We start from the raw sequence: 23,924 nt of genomic DNA on the forward strand, positions 1-23,924 counted from the left end.
CATCCTCCGAGAACTCAATGAGGCTTGTGAGGCATGACCTGCCCCTCACAAAGCCATGCTGACGATCTTTAATCAAACTATGTTTTTCTAAATAATCATAAATCCTACCTCTCAGAATCCTTTCCTGTATGTTGCTCACCACAGACGTAAGACTGACTGGTCTGTAATTCCCAGGGATTTCCCTATTCTTACATGAAAATTAAAGAGCAGATGACCAAAAGCTCGGTCAAATAGTTATTTTTTAAGGAGCTTCTGAAAGGAATAAGGAGAGGTAGAGAGGTTTGGGGGTGATGGGTGAGCAGGATTTGGGAAGAGCAAGGATACAGGCAGCAGAGTTTTGGATGATCGCAGGTTGACGGATGGTAGAATGGAGGAGACCAGCCAAGAATGCATTGGAAGAGTCAAGCAGAGAGGTAAGAAGGGTATGAATGGGGTTTTGGCAGCAGATGAACTAAGGAAGGAGTGAAATCAGGACATGTTACAGAAGTGATAATCGGGCGGTCTTAGTGACAGTACAGCCATGTGATGGGACCCTTATTTTAGGGCAGGTTTGTATTTGGCACCAGGGTGTCGACAATCTGGTTCAGCTTCAGACTGTCGTTAGGGAAGATGATAGAATCAGGAGCTGGCGAACACATTTTCTCGGGGTGAACCCAAGACAATGGCTTTGGTCTTCCCAATGTTTCATTGGAGGAAATTTCTGCTCATTTAGCAGTCGAATAAACAGTCTGATAATTTAGAGTAGAGTTGAGAGAGGCGGTGATACAGCTGGGTATCATTGGCGTGCAACTGGAAACTAACCCAAAGTTTTCAGATGATGTCACTGAAAGGACAGCATTAAATAAGAAACAGGAGAGGACCAAGGATAGATCCTTGAGGGATACCGGAGGCAACGGTACAGTGACAGGAAGAGAAGCCATTGCAGTTGGTTCTCTGGCCATGATTGGATAGATAAGAATGGAATCAGATGTGTGCGGCCCAATCCAGGAAGCCAATAGGCTTTTTAAAAAAAAATAATTTTTATTAAGGTTTTCACAAAATATAAACAACAAAACAATATTAACAAAACAACCATGGTAAAAACCCAAGAACAACAACCACCCAACTACAAAAGCAACTACAAAAACAAACAAAAAAGCCAACAACAAAAAGGAAAGAGATAACACCCGCCACATCCAACAAACCCATGTACCCAATTCTCCCTCCCACCGAACCAAACCACCCCCCCCCCCCCCCCCGGTTGCTGCTGCTGCCGGCCTATTTCCCTACCGTTCCGCCAGGAAGTCCAGGAAAGGCTGCCACTGCCTAAAGAACCCCTGTACTGATCCCCTCAGGGCAAATTTCACCTTCTCCAATTTGATGAACCCCGCCATATCATTGATCCAGGCCTCCACGTCGGGGGCCTTGCATCCTTCCATTGAAGCAAGATCCTCCGCCGGGCTACTAGGGACGCAAAGGCCATAACACCGGCCTCTTTCGCCTCCTGCACTCCCGGCTCCACTGCAACCCCAAAAATTGCGAGTCCCCAGCCTGGCTTGACCCTGGATCCCACCACCCTCGACACCGTCCTTGCTACCCCCTTCCAAACTCCCCCAGCACTGGGCATGCCCAAAACACATGGGCGTGGTTCGCTGGGCTCCCCGAGCACCTAGCACACCTGTCGTCGCCCCCGAAAAAACCTACTCATCCTTGTCCCAGTCATGTGGGCCCTATGCAGCACCTTGAACTGTACGAGGCTAAGCCTCGCACAGGAAGAGGAGGAATTCACTCTCTCCAGGGCATCTGCCCACGTCCCCTCCTCAATCTCCTCACCCAGCTCCTCTTCCCATTTACCCTTCAGTTCCTCCACCGAGGCCTCGTCTACCTCCTGCATTACCCGGTATATGTCCGAAATCCTCCCTCCTCTAACCCACACACCTGAGAGCAACCTGTTCCGTACCCCACGTGGGGGCAACAAGGGGAACCCCTCCACTTGCCGCCTGGCAAACGCCCTAACCTGCATGGACCGAAAAATGTTCCCCGGGGGAGCCCAAACATCCCCTCTAACTCCCCCAAACTCGCGAACCTCCCCTCCACAAACAGGTTCCTCAACCTCCTAACCCCTACCCTGTGCCAGCCCAGAAATCCGCCATCAATGCTCCCTGGAACAAACCGATGGTTCTCCCGTATTGGGGCTTCCATCGAGCCCCCCACTTCTCCCCTATACCGTCTCCATTGCCCCCAAATTTTGAGGGTAGCCGCCACCACCGGGCTCTTGGTATACCTTGTTGGAGGGAGTGGCAATGGCGCCGTTACCAGCGCCTCCAGGCTCTTGCCCACACAGGACGCCATCTCCATCCTCTTCCATGCTGCCCCTTCCCCGTCCATTACCCACTTACGCACCATCGCTGCGTTGGCAGCCCAATAGTACCCACAGAGGTTGGGCAGCGCCAGCCCCCCCCCCCCCCCCCCCTATCCCTGCCCCGTTCCAAGAACACACTTCTCACCCTCGGAGTCCCATGCGCCCACACAAATCCCGTAATACTCCTGTTAACTCTCCTTAAAAAGGCCTTCGGGATAAGGATTGGAAGGCACTGGAACAGGAACAAAAACCTCGGGGGCACCGTCACCTTAACGGACTGCACCCTCCCCGCCAGTGACAGCGGTAACATATCCCACCTTTTGAACTCCTCCTCCATCTGCTCCACCAACCTTCTGAGGTTGAGCTTGTGCAGGGCCCCCCCAGCTCCCAGCCACCTGGACTCCTAGGTACCTGAAGCTCCTCGCTGCCTGCTTCAGTGGGAGCCTACCAATCCCCTCCTCCTGATCCCCCGGGTGCACCACGAACAACTCGCTCTTGCCCAGGTTCAGCTTATACCCAGAGAAGCCCCTGAATTCACTAAGAATCCTCATCACCTCCGGCATCCCCCCCACCGGGTCCGCCACATACAGCAACAGGTCGTCCGCATAAAGCGACACTCGATGCTCCTCCCCACCCCGCACCAGGCCCCTCCAGTTCCCTGACTCCCTCAACGCCATGGCCAGGGACTCAATTGGCAACGCAAAGAGCAAGGGGGACGGGGACACCCCTGTCTCATCCCCCCGGTACAGCCGAAAGTACTCCAACCTCCTCCTATTCGTGGCTACGCTCGCCATCCGGGCCGCATAGAGCAACCTCACCCAACGGACAAACCCCTCCCCAAACCCAAAACCTTTCCAACACCTCCTACAGATACCCCACTCAACCCTATCAAAGGCCTTCTCCGCATCTAATGCCACCACTATCTCCGCCTCCCCTTCCACAGCCGGCATCATAATAACGTTGAGGAGCCTTCGTACGTTAGTATTCAACTGCCTTCCCTTCACAACCCCGTCTGGTCCTTGTGAATGACCCCCGGCACACAATCCTCTATTCTTGTGGCTAAGATCTTTGCCAGCAGCTTGGCGTCTACATTTAGCAGCGAGATCGGCCTATATGACCCACACTGCAGAGGGTCCTTGTCCCAAGGATCAAGGAAATCAGCGCCCGTGACATAGTTGGGGGAAAAGTCCCCCCCTCCCTTGCCTTGTTAAAGATCCGGACCAACAGGGGGCCCAACAGGTCCGCATACCTTTTATAAAATTCGGCCGGAAACCCATCCGGTCCCGGCGCCTTCCCCGACTGCATGCTCCCTATCCATTTAACCAGCTCCTCTAGCTCAATCGGCGCCCCCAGTCCCTCCACCTGCCCCTCCTCCACCCTCGGAAATCGCAGCTTGTCCAAGAAGCGCCCCATTCCCCCCCCTCCACCAGGGGTTCCGACCGGTACAGTTCCCCATAGAAGTCCCTGAAGACCCCATTAACATCTTCCCCCCTCCGCACCACCTTCCCAACTCTATCCGTCACTCCCCCAATCTCCCTGGCCGCGTCCCGCTTTCGGAGCTGGTTTGCCAGCATCCTGCTCCCCTCCTCCCCATATTCATACACCGCCCCCTGTGCTTTCCTCCACTGAGCTTCTGCCTTTCTGGTAGTCAATAGGTCAAACCTGGCCTGAAGGCTACGCCTCTCCCCCAGCAATCCCTCCTCCGGAGCCTCCGCATATCTACTATCTACCCTCATCATCTCCCCTATCAATCTCTCCATCTCCCTCTGCTCCCCCCTCTCCCTATGGGTTCGGATGGAAATCAACTTCCCCCCTCATCACCGCCTTCAATGCCTCCCAGACTGTCCCCACTCGGACCTCCCCGTTATCGTTGGCCTCAAGGTACCTCTCAATACACCCACGAACCCTCCCGGCCACCTCCTCGTCTGCCAGCAGCCCCACCTCCAAGCGCCAGAGCGGGCACTGGTCCCTCTTCTCCCCCAGCCCGAGGTCCACCCAGTGCGGGGCATGATCCGAAATGGCAAAGGCCGAGTATTCAACATCCTCCACCCTCGAAACCAGCCCCCTGCTCAGGACAAAAAAATCAATCCTCGAATAGGCCTTATGCACGTTGGAGAAAAACGAGTACTCCCTGGCCCTTGGCCAGGCAAACCTTCAGGGATCCACCCCTCCCATCTGATCCATAAATCCCATCAACACCTTAGCTGCCGCTGGCCTCCTACCCGTCCGGGACTTGGATCGATCCAATGGGGGATCCAGCACCGTGTTGAAGTCCCCCGCCATGATCAGGCCCCCCACCTCCAGGTCCGGAATGCGGCCCAACATGCGCCGCATAAACCCCGCATCATCCCAATTTGGGGCGTAAACATTCACCAACACCACCCGCTCCCCCTGCAGCTTACCATTCACCAACACATACCTCCCGCCACTGTCAGGCACCACCCTCAACGCCTCAAACGACACCCTCGTTCCCACCAGGATCGCCACCCCCCGATTCTTCTCATCCGGCCCTGAATGAAATACTTGGCCCACCCATCCCTTCCTCAGCCAAACCTGGTCCGCCACTTTCAGGTGTGTCTCTTGGAGCATGGCCACATCCGCCTTCAGCCCCTTCAAGTGCGCAAACACCCGGTCCCGTTTGACCGGCCCGCTGGTCGACCAGCTGGATCAGAGGGCTCCCTGCCCCCCTCCCCTGCCGATCACCCATAACCCATCCCCTGCCCACCACTGGCCAGCGTCCCCCACTCGGCCTGTTCCCCACGGTGGCAACTCTTCCCCCCCCCCCCCTCCCAGCACCCCCTGCATACTCCAAGCTCATTCCTGGCCATTCAGCAGCAACCCGGTGCCCCCCTCCCCCCGCCCTCAGTTTGAGTCCAGTTCTCGGCCTGCACAAAGGCACACGCCTCCTCCGGGGACTCAAATAATGGTGCCGGTCCTTGTAGGGACCCACAGACGCGCCGGCTGCAACATGCCAAACTTCACGCTCCGTCTGTGGAGCACCGCCTTCGTCCGGTTGAACCCGGCCCTACGCTTAGCCACCCCCGCACTCCAGTCCTGGAAGATCCGCACCTCCGTGTTCTCCTGCTTGCTGCTCCGTTCCTTCTTGGCCCACCGGAGCACGCACTCTCGATCAACGAACCGGTGTAACCTCACCAACACCGCCCGCGGCGGCTTGTTCGGCTTGGGCCTCCTAGCCAGAATTCTGTGGGCCCCCTCCAACTCCAGGGGCCCCTGGAAGGACCCAGCTCCCATCAACGAGTTCAGCATAACGACAACATAGGCCGCCAGGTCCGACCCCTCCAGCCCCTCCGTGAGGCCCAGGATCCGCAAATTCTTCCGTTGGGGGCCCTGAAAAGAGCCCCAATGTCAGTTTTTAGCGGGAGCTGCCGAACGTGCGGCTTAGCTCTGCATTGCCGCCACCGGAAGTCGGAAGCCAATAGGCTTTGGGGGTGGGGGTGGTCAGGGGAATGGTGTCAAAGATGGCGGTCCGGTGGAGGATGATGACGGCTAGTTTGCTGCAACCACAGATAAGAGGTCATTTGCAAATTTGATAAGAGCTGCTTTTGTACAATGGCAGGGGTGGAAATCAGATTGGATGGGTTCAAACATGGAATTACAGGAAAGATGGGCATGGAGTTGGGAACTGATGAACTGTTCAAAGACTTGAGAAATGAAAGTTGGAGATTGGATGGTAGCTTGCAAGGATGGTGAGGTGCTGACAACAGATTAAAAGGAGAGAGGGATAGTATGTGAAGAGAGAGAACAATTAACATTATCCACTGACATGGGAGTCAGGAGGGGAAGATGGGGAACCAGCAGGCTAGTGCCTTCAAGAGGTGTGTCATCTGCATGAGGGGGAAAAAGTAATCAATATACAGCTCCCTCCTCACTGTCTGGGATTTATTTTAAGCACAACTGTGTTACTAAAAGCAACCCATTTCTGTAGTATTCTTCAACAGTTTGAAATTTCAGATTTTGATGTGCTCGTTATTTATCCTTCTGCAACTAAATTGATAAATTATGTATTTTCAGCTTTATGTGGTCCTACGAAAAGATAAACCTCAGTATGGTGCAAGTGATCACTGGACACCTGGTAGAATCGTATGATGAAGAATTTCGGACACTCTACGCTCGATCAGCTATCCCTGCCATGTTTTCAACTGAAAACTCTGCATTATTGGTAGAAAGAAAGCAACCATTAATGTGGCAAAGTAGTCTTAAAACTGGGATCTACCAGCATTCAGGATCTTCGTTTGCTTCATCATCTAGCCAGAACCAGCCATTCAGCAGACATAATCCCCAGAGGCATACACTTGACACATTATATCAAAAGTTTAGTGGAAGGCAAAATATGCATCGCAATGAGTGGAATAATATTGATAATACATTTAATCTCCGAAATTCACATATTGGACCTCCCATTCCAAATGGTCTAGATCCTGCCAACAGAATCAGCCGTCTGCAGACATATGAGAGAAGCGATTACTGGAAACGACATAGTTATGCTGGCGAGCAGCCGGAAACACCGTCCTATCTTTTGCTGAATAGATCAGCAAACCACAGACCCTTATTTCAAAGAAGTGACCAGAATTTGCTCGAAGAAAATGAAAGTGTTACTTCTTCATCGAGAGGTGAATTTAAGTCCAGCACCGTTAGAGATGCTCTTGAGCGTCTGAACCAAAACAGAACAACGCCGAAATTCGAAAGGAGCTCAAATATTCGGAATACATATCATGGGCCCAAAACTCTGCACCTGTCTTCCACCCACAAACTGCCAACCCTAGAAAATATGAAAAAGACAGGCTTACGGAACTGGAGAATTGAAAGTTACCTAAATGATAAAGTTGGACCTCCAACGAACTCTGTCACTGATCCACTTGACAACACCAATCTGAATACAACAGACAGGTTTGAAAATCCATTAGGTCCCAGGATGCAAGTAAATTTAGAATTAACGAACAGAGCGGAAATGAAAACTAACCCCAATTTGGCACAATCCCGGCTGCGTTCTTCACTGATTTTCAGGACCCCTGCGATGGAACAGACTGATGTCATCAGCCCTGACTTAGAATCAACGGCTTCAACTATTGGTGCAAACTCGGGGTCAACAACGCCCCAAGATCAACCATTGAGTGGGTCTGGGTACTCATTGTTCAATGCAGATAAACAGCATTCATCCGATGAATTAAAAACTCCAACTCAAGGAGGTGTTGAAGCATTATCTAGTGATTCACCAGGTTTGCATAATGATACAGAGGTGAATCAAAGACCCAATCTCCAATGTGGTTCTCGTCACAGCTTCCGAGCACATCTGACTGATCGAAACAGAGAGCCAGATTACAACGCCAGACAAGAATCGGGACAGCTCACACTACCAAAAACAAAGTTTCATTCCTCTTCAGGGAGGACTTTGTCAATCCACTCTCTAACTGACACAAATGGAAATGAATCTCCCAAGATGTGGCATTTGGGAAATCCAACAAAAGTCATGAGCAACATTCAATTTCCTTCAAAAAAGCTCAGAGAAGATCAGGTCTCTGCTCAACATCTCCAATGATAAAAGAGACAATGGGCCTCGAAGTAGAGGGTCATATGCATCGAATAATATGAATAGCAGTACTGATACATTGACCTCTGAGAGTGACCAGCAGGAAAGGAGAAAAATAGCAAAATTCACATGGAATGAGCAGAAAGTAAAGACAGCAAGCGTATCTTCAAATTCCACAAACACTCCAAAATCTGCTCATGCCAGTAACCAAGAACAATTCAATGAAGATGCTCATTTACATGGGCAGGACGCCATGGGTCCAGGAGATGCATCAGCTCCAAGATTTGCCATGGAACACCAATCAGACATACGTAACAGAGAAGAGAAACCAGGTTCCAGTCCCCCTTCTCATCTGAAGAACCAAAATCCTGAAGAACCGAAAAACAGGGTCAACGCCACAAAACTGAGCTACCAACCTAACGAGCGGAGAGTTTACAGCCGTTTTGAGAAAGTATACATGCCGCAATGTGATAACTTGAAACCAGAAGCAGCTGACCAAACTCCATTACGAGTGAGGTCGACTGATAGCAACAACTCTTTTCTCAGGAATCAGTCACGCCATGGTTCAAGATTCCTCTCATTTCAAGGGAATCATGCAACGCCCCACAATGAAAATAAGTTTGAGAAATTTGTGCAGCGGTTTGTGGGGTCATTCAAGCATAAAAAGTAACGAGCCAAAGCCTTTAAATTACTTTAGTAGGCCACAAACGAGTCCGAACTGAGTTGGTCAAAAAAAAAAGCAATTATATTTACAATTTGCATCAGATCCCAGCCAGGTCTGAGCTGTCGGTTGCTTACCTGACCGACTTTATACAGATCTCAATCATAAGTGTCCTCAGGCTCCCTGTCCTTTTAGCGGGGGAGCTCGTATTAGTTTTTGCCTTAAAATTAAGAGTACTCAATTTTTTCCAATTACGGGGCAAATTTAGCGTGGCCAATCCACCTAACCTGCATATCTTTGGGTTGTGGGGGTGAAATTTACGCAAACACGGGGAGAATGTGCAAACTCCACACGGACAGTGACCCAGATCTGGGATCGAACCTGGGACCTCAGCGCCGTAAGGCAGCAATGCTAACCACTGCGCCACCGTGCTGCCCGGAGCTCATATTAGTTGAGACTCATGGGGAGACTGATTGCTCCAACCTGTAGGACTCGTGCGGGTGTACTGTACTGTTCTATGTTCTATGTACACTGCGAGACAATTTATGAGTCTCATGCCACTTTTGTTTTTACAAATGTTAACAAGTTTTATATAACTTAACACCTGCATTGAAATAGTACTCAGAATGCACGAAGTATCAGTGCACCATGATCCCATGTGTTTTCAAGTCCAGTGCATAGAATACAATGATGATGTGCAAGATATAGTGACGAGATAAATACTTTTGTTTGGCTGCTTCTAGATTGCTTCAGAATAAATAACTTCAGAAGATTTGAGCTTTTGAATTTAGTTTTGTAGATTTAGAGTGCAGAGTTATCTTGCTGCTTCTTGTATTGGATGCCTGAACGCCTTCAAATGCTGGATATCTTTCCTCCATTCAAACCCCTTCTCATGCTCCGCTGCTTTCTGTGCTTCTACAATACCTTGTATTATAAATTTGTATTGATGGAAAGTTGAGAATTGCAGGAAATGCTCAAGCTGATAATGTTTCTTGGAAAGCTGAAAATGGTTCCTGTTTGGGACCCGGTTGTTGCCAGAATGTACATCGGGTACAACCACTGAGGCTTTTCAATATGTAATTGTTTCCTGTAAAATAGTGGTAAATCCAATGCACCACGAGGTAGAAATGTTATTGAATTATTTTGTACAGTGGGATTTGTGAAAACCGGGGTTGATGTATTAAACTTTTGGGATTTTTTTTACTTTAAGATCACATGTCTTGGTATAATTTCATACTATTTCGAATGATATATTGCTTCCCAATATTTGCAAACCCAAAGTTTGTGTTTTATTATCCTATTCCTCCAAAGTTCTGCTCTCCTCACCTTAAGTTGCTGACTCACCCTGTGATTCTTACCATACAAAGAATGCACCGAAGGTTCACCCAGACTGATTCCTGATATGGCAGGATTGTCGTATGAAGAGAGATTGAGTTGACTGGGCCTGTGTTCACTGAATCAAGAAGAGTAAGAGGAGATCTCATTGAAAGCTGTAAAATTCTGACAGGGCTGGACAGAGTAGATGCAGGGATGATGTTTCCCCTGGCTGGGAACAATATCACAGTGTCCAGATACAGGTTTGGCCATTCAGCACTGAGTTTTAGGAAAAACTTAATAATAATCTTTATTATGGTCACAAGTGCGCTTACATTAACACAGCAATGAAGTTACTGAGAAAATCCCCTCGTCGCTACACTCATGTTCACTCATGATACGATCCCAGATAACTGGATGGGAAAATCCCAGAATAGAAACCTGGCTCAAAAGACCGTGGGCGAGATTCACCGCAAATGCAGAGAATCGTAAAGGCTGCCGTGGGACAGGCCGTGACCCACGGCAGCCTTCATGCCCACTTCCGGGGCCGATTCTCCCCACTGGGCGGGGCTAGGAGCGCGGCCCCGTGCAGCGCATGCGCAGGTTGAACAACGCCAACCCGCGCATGCGCAGTTGGCGTCTTTTCCCTCAGCCACCCCGCAAGACGTGGCGGCTTGATCTTGCGGGGCGGCAGAGGGAAAAGAGGCACCGATCGCGGGCCTATGCCCCCCTTCGCATGGCCGTGGTACTGCCGTACCAATCGGGCTCCCAGATGCCTCAAACGGGCATCTGGCTCCCGTTTCATGACGGCAGCGAGCAGGTGTGTTTGCTGCCGTGTTGAAACGGGCGTGAAGGCCCGGACGCTCGGCCCATCGGCCTCGGAGAATTGCAGCTCGCGTAAAAAATGGCGAGCAGCGATTCGTGGCATCGGTCGGGCGTGGGGGGGAAGAGAGAATAGCGGGAGGGCGTGAAAAATGTCGGGAGGCCCTCCCGCTATTCTCCCACCCGGCGTGGGGGGGGGGGGCGGAGAATCACACCCCGTACCTTTTACATTTTAAAAATAAAACGTGGAGCAATAGAATCACAAGACTCATTAGTTTTAACAAGAAAAAATAATATTAAACATGAAAAAAATTGTATTATAATAAAATACTCCTTTACTCCCCCTTTAGATTAACAATTACATACAGATTGTAGGATTAACATGTATTACAAAGCAAGAGACAATGGCTTCATTAACACACAAAGTCTCTTTTAAGCACAGAGTTTGACTGTGGTCAAATACACACAATCCGCTCTGAACCCAAGTTAGTGTCTGTGTCTTTCTCATCTGAATTCCCAGAGATGATTGTCACACGAGTCCCAAAAACACACGTCAAATTCTTCACTCAACAATGCTTTCCTTTAGTAATTTGAATTCCGAAATCCAGACCGGGTTTTCCAAATGACACTTTACAACAGTGGGTTCTGCTCCACTTTTAACAGTGAATACCGTCCAGGATTTTGCACCAACCTCTTTGTCTTGACAGCTGTACAAACTGTTCACAATTGCTTTCACACTCAATTCCCAGACTATTAAATGGTATTAAACATTCAATTTACCTCTGCTGTCCCACTTTTAATTGTTATTGCAATTGTCTCTTTAACTAAGAACACTTTGTTTACTTTTTCTTGAATTCGCCTGAAAAATACCTCCTCTGTTCTCTTAACTTCAGTCACCTTTAGAAATTATATCTCCCAATTCCCTGGTTATCTGGATTGTATTGTGTTCCTTAAGAAGCTTACATTTATGCAACTCCCTGTCCAGCTTCTCCTGGCAGATAAGAACTGTTTCCTCCTCAGTGTCCTGTCTCCAACTGCTTTGGCTTCCAGTTAAAACTAAAAACAAAGGAAAGTCCATCCCTCTGGAAAGTGGTCACTTACTGAAATGGCTTACTTCTATTTACTCTTAATGTCATATCCTATCTAAGCACAAAGGGTCACAGTTGGGATTGAAACCAACCCCAACACATACAAACACCTTTGTCCAGCATGAATCAAAAGTAGGTTTTATCCTTCCAGGCACAGAATCATTTAATTAATCCCACTTAAACTAAACTATACTTTATTTCTAATATCTATCAATAGACATTAGAAAGGCAAAGAAAAATTTAAGTTGCCATAGTCCCAGATGACCATTGGTTGCTTTCCCCTTTAAGGGAGAGAGCTGACTGGTGCTGATTTAACCTGAGGAGCACCAGACCTCAGGCAAGGGGCAAGGTTGAGCAGGCAGGCCTTCATGAATAGCCTCAGCTGGGATGGCCATTGAACATGTGCTGCTGGCTTTGTTCTACACCAGAAAAACAGCCTTTGTTTCCTTAACACTCAAGAGGTGAACCTGTGGAATTTTCCACCTCAGAAGGGTATTGTGCAATGTCACTGAATATAGGCAACAGCACGGTGGCATAGTGGGTTAGCACTGCAGCCTCATGGCACCAAGGTCCCAGGTTCGATCCCGGCTCTGGGTCACTGTCCCTGTGGAATATGCACATTCTTCCTGTGTTTGTGTGAGTTTTGGCCCACAACCCAAAAATGTGCAAGCTAGGTGGATTGGCCATGCTAAATTGCCCCTTAATTGGAAAAAATAATTGGATACTCTAAAATTTAAAAAAGTCACTGAATATATTTGAGAAGGAATAGATAGATTTTTAGACATTAAAGGTCTCAAGGGGTATGGGGAAGCGCAGGAACATAGTGTTGAGATTGATGATCATGATCATATTGAATGATGAAGCCCAAATGACTTACTCCTCTTTTCTATGTTTCTATGACACAATTCCGAATGCTCTGGCTGCTCTTGAGTGACTGACTCACAATTCTATGGGCATGGATGCCCTCATCCAATGATATTGACACAATAGCAATTCGTCATGTGTAAGTGAATTAATGGGGGGGGGGGGGGTGGTGGATGTTGGTTAGCTCAGTTGGCTAGACAGCCAGCGTGTGGATCAGATAAATACCAATAGCACAGAGTTCATTCCCCATTTTGGCAGAGGTAGGGCCGGGGTCTGCCTCCCCCCCTCCTCCCACCCCACAGTAAAAAAAAAACAGCGCTTTGGTGAATAATTACCATGGTCCCACCTGTCATGGGCAGGGACCATGAGAAGAAGAAATGAGTGACGACAGGCTATCTGATCATGAGTCAACATTGAGTGAGGCTAGATGTAGCAGCAAAAAGGAAATGGGGCGCGTCCGCATGAAGAACCTAAACCATTCAGGAATAAATACCACGCACATGAATTGTCTTCCTTTTGACACAAAATTAGAAAATAAAGGCAAAGTTGTTGAAGTCTAGAATTTACAGTGCAGAAGGAGGCCATTCAGCCCATCAGGTCTGCACTGGCCCTTGGAAAGTTGTTGAATTCTAGAATTTACAGTGCAGAAGGAGGCCATTCAGCCCATCAGGTCAGCACTGGCCCTTGGAAAGAGCACTGCACTTAAGCCCACACTTCCAACCTATCCCTGTAACCCAGTAACCCCAACTAACCTTTTTTGGACACTAAAGGCAATTCTAAAGGCATGGCCATTCCACCTAACCTGCACATCGTTGGAATGTGGGAGGAAACCGGAACCCATGAAAAAACATGGGGAGAACGTCCAGACTCTGCACAGACAGTGACCCAAGCCGGGAATCGAGCCTGGGACTCTTGAGCTGTGAAGCAACTGTGCTAACCACTATGCCACTGCGCTGTAGATTTATTGAAATACGTTGAGACCATACGATACAAGAGCAGATGTCGGCCATTCGGCCTATCGAATCTGTTCCGCCACTCAATGAAAGCTAAACTAGATTCAACAGTTAGCAAAGTCACAGATCATCTCAGCCAATTTTGTACAAGGAGGAAGGTAATAAAATTTATCTTAGTGCATTCTTCATGTGCCCTATTGGTGTGAGTGTAGGGCAAGCCTATTCTGAAATAGGCACGTCTATTCTGAAAACTGTACCGTTGCTCCACGAAGTAACAAGTTACCAGGAAGTTTGGTTTTAATAGGAACCGTGCCCTCCATAAAATAAGCATTTATGGTTGGTTCACACTTTGTGTTGTACCTCTTTAATTTAGCAATTGAAGCAGTTTTTATCCCTAGTCACCCTGCAGGGAGCTGCTGCTGGATCACCTCTCCACATTGCATTTAAGCAATTTGTTATTTTTTTAAAATTTAGAGTACCCAATTCATTATTTCCAATTAAGGGGCAATTTTAGCATGACCAATCCACCTACCCTGCACATCTTTGGGTTGCGGGGGTGAAACCCAAACACGGGGAGAATGTGCAAACTCCACAGACAGTGACCCAGAGCCGGGATCGAACCTGTGACCTCAGCGACGCGAGGCAGCAGTGCTAACCACTGTGCCACCGTGCTGCCAATTTGTTATTTTCTAAGGGCAGTATTATAATGAATATAACCAAAAACAGGTTGTCCAGCCATTATCACATTACTGTTTGCGGGAGCTCGATGTGCATAATTTATGCTATGTTTCCTACATTACAATAGCGACTCTTCAAAAAGCATTCATTGGCTGTAAAGTTCTTTGGGACATCCTGCAGCTACAAAGGTGCTGTATAAATGCAAATCTTCCTTCTAAATGTCATTGGTATGGTTCTTTGAAGGAGAAACCTAATGACTGGCATGTGTATCTGTCCTGAGAAGTGGCAACCACACATCGGTCACTTCCCGATTGCCCATAGTCTATGAGCTCCATTTTCCCAGCCCGGTGTTTGTGGGCCTGCCAGGCAGCAGGGCTGATAGTGTGGCTGTACGAAGGTAGCAGGAGAGGAGTCTGACATCTTCCTGATGCCATGAAATGAAATGAAATGAAATGAAAATCGCTTATTGTCACGAGTAGGCTTCAATGAAGTTACTGTGAAAAGCCCCTAGTCGCCACATTCCGGCGCCTGTTCGGGAAGGCTGTTACAGGAATTGAACCGTGCTGCTGGCATACCTTAGTCTGCTTTCAAAGCCAGCGATTTAGCCCAGTGTGCAAAACAGCCATAGCACATGAGCGACAGCAGGAGCCTCTCTGGTTAAGCTGGGCTACCCGCAGGATGGCAAATTGAGACAGTAATTGTCCAATTTAGGTTTAGTTCCCCCCTCTACCAACATTCTTCGCTCATTGGGGATGCTGCTGATCGGGCTGGAAGCTGTTGGGGATGAGCCACAATCCTCAGTTGAGCGACGTTTGCACTGATGGCCTGTTAATGGCCGTCGAGTCGGCTCCCACTTTCATCCCAGATGTGGGACTACTTCGATAGAGCTGAAGTTTGTCCTCATTCATCAGCTCTCTGGGTTGTCTGATGTTAACTATTCCACTGGCTGGCAGACCTGGCGGAATTTCTCCACCGGGAGAAGATAACGTACACCATCCGAGGGTCGGACGAGAGCTTCCACAAAGTGCCGGGACCATTCATCAGCCTGTTCCAAGACCTGTTTGAGGCAAAGGGTGACTAGGAAGGGGGGGGGGGGGGAAGAGAGAGAGAGAAAGGCAAGGAAAGGCACACATAAGAGACAGGGGCGGGGGGGGGGGGGGGAGGGGAGGGAAGGAACCCCAATGAAGGCACAAAACGAAGCATTGGGGGCAAGGGGAGGAGGGAAAGGGCCAAGCAGGCCCCCCCCCTTCCAACACCAAAGAGCAAGAATACAACCCCCAGCGGTGGGGAAGGGGGGGTAACCACTTGTTAAATCTGTTGTACATAAGACATGAACTGGCTTGTAAATATCAGGCACACTTGAGCTGCTACTTTGTAAATACAACATGTGCCTTACACGTCAAACTGTTATACATGTTAAAGTTGAAAATGCCAATAAAAATATTTTTAAAATATTAACTATTCCGAGAATCCGAATAGCCGGCACTGTGACTCCTGTATCCGAGATGTTAAAGGTAATACAAAAGTTAGATTTGCAACTTCGGCATCCTGCTTGACCCTGAGCTGAGCTTTGGACCCTGTCACAAAGACCACCTACTTCTACTTTCATATCACTCCCGGTCTCCACCCCTGCCTCAGCTTATTTGCTTCTGAAACTCCATCCAGACTCAAATGTACCAACGTTTCTCTGACCTATCCCAAACATCCAAACTCCGTAATCTGAGCACATTCAAAATTCCACCGAGTTGACCATTCCGAACTCACACCAAGACTTGTCCTCCTATGACCCCTATATTTGCTGGCTTCCAGTCCACCAACCCTTCCACTTTAAAACTGAAGTCCTTGTGTTCAAATTCCTCTCCGCTTTAACTCCTCTCATTCTCTCGCCCTTCGAGAAACTCAAGGTTCCTCCAAGCCTCGCCTCTTACCTTCTGCCTTTTCGGACCGAAACTCTGGAGTTTCCTGCTTAACTTTTCCATACCTCGCTCTTAATTTAAGACCCTTGTTAAAACATTCCTCCAAATGCCGTCTCCCTGGCATGATGGCAACCTTTTCTGAAGACACTTTTTTTGAGCTCCTTCAAATGGATTCCTGTGTTAAGGAAACAATATAAATGGAAGTTGCTATTAGTGCCTGTAATGATTCACTTTCAGAGACTTCATTAGTGAACAACCAAGGACTTATTTACAAGGGTCTACAAGAGCAGCAGCATGTGTGCAACCAGTTCTGGAATGCCTCTGCGTGAGAGAATTCCTCCCCCTGGGATGATTCCCCACTCTGAATCCCGATTGGTTACCCAGGCCAGGTGACCTTTACTCTGCTGTGTTGGCCTTAAAAGGACAATCAACACAATGCTGTTGCCTAATCTGCTCCCTAACGGGGTCGCAGTCTACAATTCCATGCAGGTAAGACACAGACTTGTAAAAGCCACTTCAGGGGTGGACAGGCTATTGTTAATTGCGACATGTACTGTACTGTTGCCTGAAAAACTTCCTGTGAAAATCGGCCTTGGTGCAAATAGGCTTGTGGATTCTGGAATCAAGCCTGTCAGCCTCCACACATTCTCTGAACCGACATGTAAGTGCAATATTCTGAAAACATCCTTCTTTCTGGGTGAGTACCCATGGACTAGAGTCTGGACCCATGGGTAGCTTTTCCCACAACCCCTGTGAGAAGGTTTCACATTCTCACCGGCTCCTTACTTCTCTGGCTCCTTTGTGCTCTGAGAATCCTTGCTGATTCTCACCTGAGCTGGTGTGAGTAGTAGTTAGAAAGTAAGCCACTTACTGAGTGACATTGTAGGGATTGTGTCAGAGGGACATGGGGAAAGATGTTTTCCTGAAATTCCTGCAGGGCCTTTTCCTCAACATTATTTCCTTCCATATTTTCATCATTATTATCTTTGTCTACGAGGAGGAATTTTCTTTGCTCTTGCTTCAACTCCTGCTCAGCATCTTCTTCTTCCTCCTTATTATTCCTCTGAAGAGAGGGCACAAACTAAAGTTGAATGAGCATACTTCCCTTGGGATTAATGAAACAGAGAGGGTGTTGAAGCCTCTGGTTGTTTAGTGTTTCATAAGAATGTCATACCAACTGTCTATGACTGCACCCACTAATCTTTCACGTACACTTCTAACTTGCCATCCCCAATGGCTTGAGTGGAGAGTGACTCCAGCATCTGTGCAACCTGTTTCTCCTAAAGGGGCAGCTCTCTAATGTCCAGAATGCCTCTCCTATCTTCTGTCTTTTATGGGAACTGCGTTTAGGTCTTTGAATTAATTGGGTGAGGCCTAACATTTTGGGAGCTTTGTGTGAGGGCCACGAAGAATCCAGCACGAGTTGAAGAATAGAAAGAAATAACATATACAACAGCAGCAGCAACTCCCTTGCTGCTCACTCTCCTCTAGCTGGTTGCAAACTGGCCAGCTTTATTTATGCAGGGAATCTGCTGATGATTTCACCGCCCCCCCCCCCCCTCCCAATTGGGGAAGCTGATGCTCCCAAAGGATTGTGGGATCACCATTAGTCCCCAACCAGTGGTAAGCATGCAGGTTATAAAATCCCTCCCCCTGAAATTCATCCCACCCTATTTGGGTGGCATGGTAGCACAGTGCTGAGCATTGTTGCTTCACAGCTCCAGGGTCCGAGGTTCGATTCCCGGCTTGGGTCACTGTCTGTGTGGAGTCTGCACATTCTTCCTGTGTCTGCGTGGGTTTCCTCCGGGTGTTCCGGTTTCCTCCCACAATTCAAAGATGTACAGGTTAATTGGCCATAATAAATTGCCCTTAGTGTCCAAAAAGGTTAGGTGGGGTACTGGGTTACGGGGATGGGGTGGGGGTGTGGGCTTAAGTAGGGTGATCTTTCCAAGGGCTGGGGCAGACCCAATGGGCCGAATGGCCTCCTTCTGCACTGTAAATTCAATGATTCTATGATCAGTCTTGGACGAATTGGTTCTATCTTGAGTCCCTGACTCAGCGTTCCTCATTCGAATGTGAGTTCTCTGGGTTCTCACTCCCAATTTTCTCAATCCAGTCTTTCTACCCTTGTCTCCATGAATTGTCTCCTCTGCCTGAAATAACCCCAACTCCCTCTTGCGTAACAAACCATCTCCTGACTCAATTATGACCTTTTTAAATCCGTAAACCCATTAGAACACTCTATATGTTAATCATACATTGCAAAACTGGCTGGGAATTATCCAAAAATGGATAAGCTTTATGTCAGGATTTGTGAAACTAATGCTTAGTTTACTGTTCGCACTGACTCCCTACAAGAGCATTCCACCTCGGTCCTACCTTACTCCTGTAGCCTTGCACATTCTGGAGAATTTTCTATACTTTCCTCCTATGTGCACCCAACAATCTTCCTCTCATTTGCTGTGTTTCATCCAGCACTGTTGGAAAGTTTATGAACATAAGAATTGGAGTGGGCCTTTCGGCCCATTGAGTCTGTTCTGCCATTCCATTAGATCATGGGTTATAACCTACATCAAGGCCATTTTCCTGCACTATCTTCAAATCCCTTGATATGATTGGTCTCCAGGAATCTATTGATTTCTGTCTTGAACATGCTCAGTGATTTAGTGTCTGTGTCCTTCTGCAACCTCCACCATGCCCCATTCTCCAAAGTGCCAGATCCTTGGGAGGCCTGCTTTTAAACTGACACTGAATCACATTTGATGCCATCTATTTCAGCCATCTGACAGTCAACTCATTGTAAATCATTGCATCAAATACTTTTTTATATACCTGATGATGCAGTCTTCAACCACGCTTGACTTTTTAAAAGCAGTGCTTCTTAATTTCCTGGCTCCCCACATTCAAAACATTTCTCCTGTGTTCCACCCGATTGGTGGTAATGGATATTGAACTGAACCGCCCCAGAAATCACCCACAAGATCAGCAGTAAACAGGTTGCTGTATCACAGTGTCAGCTCAGGGGTGTGATGCTGCCATAACGGTCCCTTAGAATTTCGAGATGTAAGGGTGGCACGGGACGCTATGGTTAGCACTGGGACTATGGCGCTGAGGATCCGGGTTCGAATCCCGTCCCTGGGTCACTGTCTGTGTGGAGTTTGCACATTCTCCCTGTGTCTGCGTGGGTTTCACCCCCACAACCCGAAGATGTGCAGTTTAGGTGGATTGGCCACACTAAATTGGGGCTGGTTTAGCTCGCTGAGCTAAATCGCTGGCTTTTAAAGCAGACCAAGGAGGCCAGCAGCATGGTTCGCTTCCCGTACCAGCCTCCCCAGACAGGCGGCGGAATATGGCGACGAGGGGCTTTTCACAGTAACTTCATTGAAGCCTACTCGTGACAATAAGCGATTTTCATTTTCATTTTCAAATCGCCCCTTAATTGGGAAAAAAAAGAATTGGCTACTCTAAATTCATTAAAAAAAAAATAATTTTGATATGTAACATACATGGAAACATACATGGAAAATAGAAGTCGGAGGAGGTCATTTGGCCCTCCGAGCCTGCTCTGCCATTCATTATGATCATGGCTGATCGGAAAACAAGGTTGGGATGGAGAATCCCGTCCAATTCATTTAGTTCCTTTGTCCTGATCATTAATATATTATGTGAACAGTTGGGCCATAGCACAGATCCCTGCGGTACCCCACTCATCACTGCCTACCAATCAGAAAAAGACGCATTTATTCCAACTTTTTGCTTCCTGTCTGCTTACCAGCTTTCTATCCATCTCAAAACACTATCTGTAATCCCATGCGCTTTACCTTTACATAGTAATCTGCAATGTGAGATATTGTCGAAAGCCTTCTGAAAGTCTAAATACCACCGGTTCTCCCTGGTCAACTCTACTAGTTACTTCAAAGAATTCTAATGGATTTGTCAAGCATGATTTTCCTTTTATAAATCCATGCTGACTTTGTCTGATTATACCACTGCTTTCCAAATGCTGTGCCATGAAATCTTTGATAATGGACTCTAGCAACTTCCCTACTATTGATGTTAGACTCACGGGTCTACAGTTCCCTGTTTTCTCTCTATCTCCCTTTTTGAATAGCGGGGTTATATTAGCTACCTTCCAATCTGTAAGAACCATTCAAGAGTCCAAAGAATTTTGGAAAATGACCACCAATGGATCTATTATTTCTCGGACCACTTCCTTAAGTACTCTGGAATGAAGATTATCACCCCCTGGAGATTTTTCTGCCTTCAATCCCATTAATTCCCCCAAAACTATTTCCTTACAAATACTAATTTCCTTCAGATCCTTACAAAAACTTGTGTTTCTTAGAACTTCCAGTACATTCTAAATGTCTTCCTTTGTGAAGACAGAAGAAAAGTATGAATTTATTTTCTTTTTTTTAAAATAAATTTAGAGTACCCAATTCATTTTTTCCAATTAAGGGGCAATTTAACGTGGCTGAAAAGAAAGGTGAACCACGGGGGGGAGACAGCTAAACCTGAAGAAAGAAAGGCGAACCGTTGGGGGGGGGGGGGGAAACAAGAGAGGAGAACCAGCGAGGTGGTGGGGGGGGGGGGGGGGGGGGGGGGCAGGGAAATGGGAGCCAGAAGAAAGGCACGGGATACCAAAACGAGAAACATAAAGACGGAGGACGGCAGGAGCAGCAGAAGCGGAGGCGAGCGCGAGACAGCAGCGAGATCCGTCCAGGAGAAGCAGGTGACAACAACACGAAACACAGCCAAGTATCGCACACTGTAATTATCTCCCCGGCACCCAAATGTATATTTGCCTCCCCAATCCCCACCCCCCCTTCCCCCGCAAACAGTCGCCTACTTACGTGTTGTAAATAATTTTGCCAGGTGTACAGAGCTGCCGCTGTCGAGCTGGTGTACAATACCCTACCAGTTATTCTATTTTATTTATTATTGTATTTTTTTTTACTATGTACTATTTTCTTCTCTTTGGTATGTTTGGCTGTGCCCTTCTCTTCTATATGTGTATATATATATATATGTTTCTTATCCTGTGTACATAACGGTAATTATACCTTGTTCAAAAACCCAATAAAAAAAATTTATTAAAAAAAAAAATTTAACGTGGCCAATCCGCCTACCCTGCACCCTGGGACCTCGCCACCATGAGGCAGCAGTGCTAACCACTGTGCCACCGTGCTGCCCTGAATTTATTTTATTTGCCATTTCCCGTACCAGCCTCCCCGGACAGGCGCCGGAATGTGGCGACTAGGAGCTTTTCACAGTAACTTCATTGAAGCCTACTCGTGACAATAAGACCATAAGACAATAAGCGATTTTAATTTCATTTTCATTTTGATCGCCATTATGAATTCCCAAATTTCTGTAAGATTGTTTTTTATCAAACTTTTTCTCTTTACATACCCTTTTAAAAACATTTTTTTAAATTTTAGAGTCGCCAATAATTTTTCTTTTTTTTCCAATTAAGGGGCAATTTATTGTGGCCAATCCACCGAACCAGCACATCTTTGGGTTGTGGGGTGAAACCCACGCAGACATGGGGAGAATGTGCAAACTTCATGATGTGTTATCTGTGTTGGTCTTACATCGACTGCAACTGGATGCAGTAAAACGAGAAACAGGCTTCCGACTCAGGAGATGGTCCAACACTGTTTTATTGAACCTGTTGATTGATGTACATAATCTGCTGTGGGTTGACACTCTATTAACCTAACTGATAACCTCCTACTGGCTTGACCAGACTAGCTCTCTATCACATGGTGATGATGTTCATTGGCCTGTGCACTGCGACTATCTCCCTAGCCATGTCCTGTGAGAGAGAGAGAGAGCCTTAATGCCATGTGGGCTTTATAGTGGTGGTGTCCTGTCTGGTGATCGATTGTTCTGTGTCGTGTGTGTTCATTGGTTATCCTGTGTGTCAATCACTGCCTGTCTGCATCTCATGATATACATGAGTGGATATCATGACACTCCACATGGACAGTGATCCAGGGCCAGGATTTGAACCCGGGTCCTCAGCGCCGCAGTCCCTGTGCCACATGCCGCCCCTGTTTGTACATACATATAGAAATCTTGGAGGATGATTTAACTACAGCACCTCAAAGCATTTGAACAAGTTCAGCTTATCATAGAATCATAGGATGAAACTGTACAGTATAGAATGTTGTGTTATTCACCCTGGGGTAACACGGACTGCAACTGGATGTAGTTGTACTTGAAAGTAGACTCCAAACTTTGATGTAGTTCAATACGCTTTATTGAACTTGTTAAGCAGTGCACACAGTTCGCTGTGGGTTTGACACTCTACTAATCTTAGCGTGCTTACTGTAACTAACTAGACCAGACTAGCTCTGAGCCACGTGTAGAAGGTGCTAACTGATATATACACCCTGACTGTCACTCCAGTCCTCACCAGTGGAAAGAGGCAAAGTGTTGATGCCTCGTGTGTTTTACAGTCGGAGACCACCTTCCAGTGTTCTGCCTGGTGATTGGTTGTGTTCTGTCCTGTGTGTTGATTGGCTGTACTGGGTGTGTGTCACTGCCTGTCTGTATCTCATTATGTGTGTGAGTGCATAGAGGATGCCTGTTGTTTTGCCAGCCACTTTAAATCTGTGTCTTCTGCTCATCAACCAATCTGCCAATAGAAAATGGGTTCTTTTTATTGACTTGATCAAAACCTTTCATGATGTTGAGCTAACCATTGACTTTCGCTACTTGCAGGAAAACGATCCTAGTGTGGGAGCACGGTAGCATGGTGGTTAGCATAAATGCTTCACAGCTCCAGGGTCCCAGGTTCGATTCCCGGCTGGGTCACTGTCTGTGCGGAGTCTGCATGTCCTCCCCGTGTGTGCGTGGGTTTCCTCCGGGTGCTCCGGTTTCCTCCCACAGTCCAAAGATGTGCGGGTTAGGTGGATTGGCCATGCTAAATTGCCCGTAGTGTCCTAATAGTAAGGTTAAGGGGGGAGTTGTTGTGTTACGGGTATAGGGTGGATACGTGGGTTTGAGTAGGGTGATCATGGCTCGGCACAACATTGAGGGCCGAAGGGCCTGTTCTGTGCTGTACTGTTCTATGTTCTATGTGATGGGAAAGTTGTGCTGAAACTTGACTCCTGACTCCAGACTTTGACATGTGGCTGGATGCTGGATCCCGCCTTCAGCTTGACACTCCTTGTGGGTCATGTCTCGGAGCTGCCGAACAGATATGTCAGTTGGGTCATTGCTGCTAGATGGTGTTGGTGGATAGCAACTTCCTCTAGGGGTTGAACCAGAAGCCCACTGTGTGAGCTGAGGTTGGAGCAGAGCCTGGAGCCCTGAATATGGACTGAAGTGTGGGGCAGTGCCAGGGACCTTGTGGAGTTGCAGCAATAAGGCAAGGAGCAGGAACCCAAAGAGAGTGGTCTGCTAAAAACTCAGGTGGGACAGTCTGGACAGCGTAGAACAACATGACCAAAATTTTACACTCCCTTCCCAGCGGGATCTGAGGCAGGGCGGGAGCATGAGATTGCAAGGATGAGATTTCCATCTGGATCACACCCACCTCGAACTGGTCACAATTGTACACTGGGGCAGGCAGGGCCTCAGAGAGGAAGCCCGCCCTTTCCCCAATTAAGGGCCTCAAGTGTCTACTGTTACGACCCCTGGGATGGTGTACGGTCAATTCTAGCCCTACTGGACCCGAAGTCACAACACAATTAAAATTAATAAATAATTCTTAGAAAAACATCCAAAGT

General features: G+C 47.7%; 1 protein-coding gene across 1 annotated transcript in view; it reads left to right on the forward strand.

Annotated features, from left to right (window-relative positions):
• The window catches only part of fam83b (family with sequence similarity 83 member B), a 56,253-nt gene extending 46,494 nt beyond the window's left edge, over positions 1–9,759 (forward strand). The window contains 2 exon segments of the mRNA XM_038800459.1: positions 6,374–7,837; positions 7,839–9,759. Coding sequence (XP_038656387.1) covers positions 6,374–7,837; positions 7,839–8,559 — 2,185 coding nt within the window. The 3' untranslated portion in view covers positions 8,560–9,759.
• Positions 9,760–23,924: the final 14,165 nt, after the last annotated feature.

The sequence above is a fragment of the Scyliorhinus canicula genome, chromosome 6, assembly GCF_902713615.1.
Source record: "Scyliorhinus canicula chromosome 6, sScyCan1.1, whole genome shotgun sequence".
Lineage (NCBI taxonomy): Eukaryota > Metazoa > Chordata > Chondrichthyes > Carcharhiniformes > Scyliorhinidae > Scyliorhinus > Scyliorhinus canicula.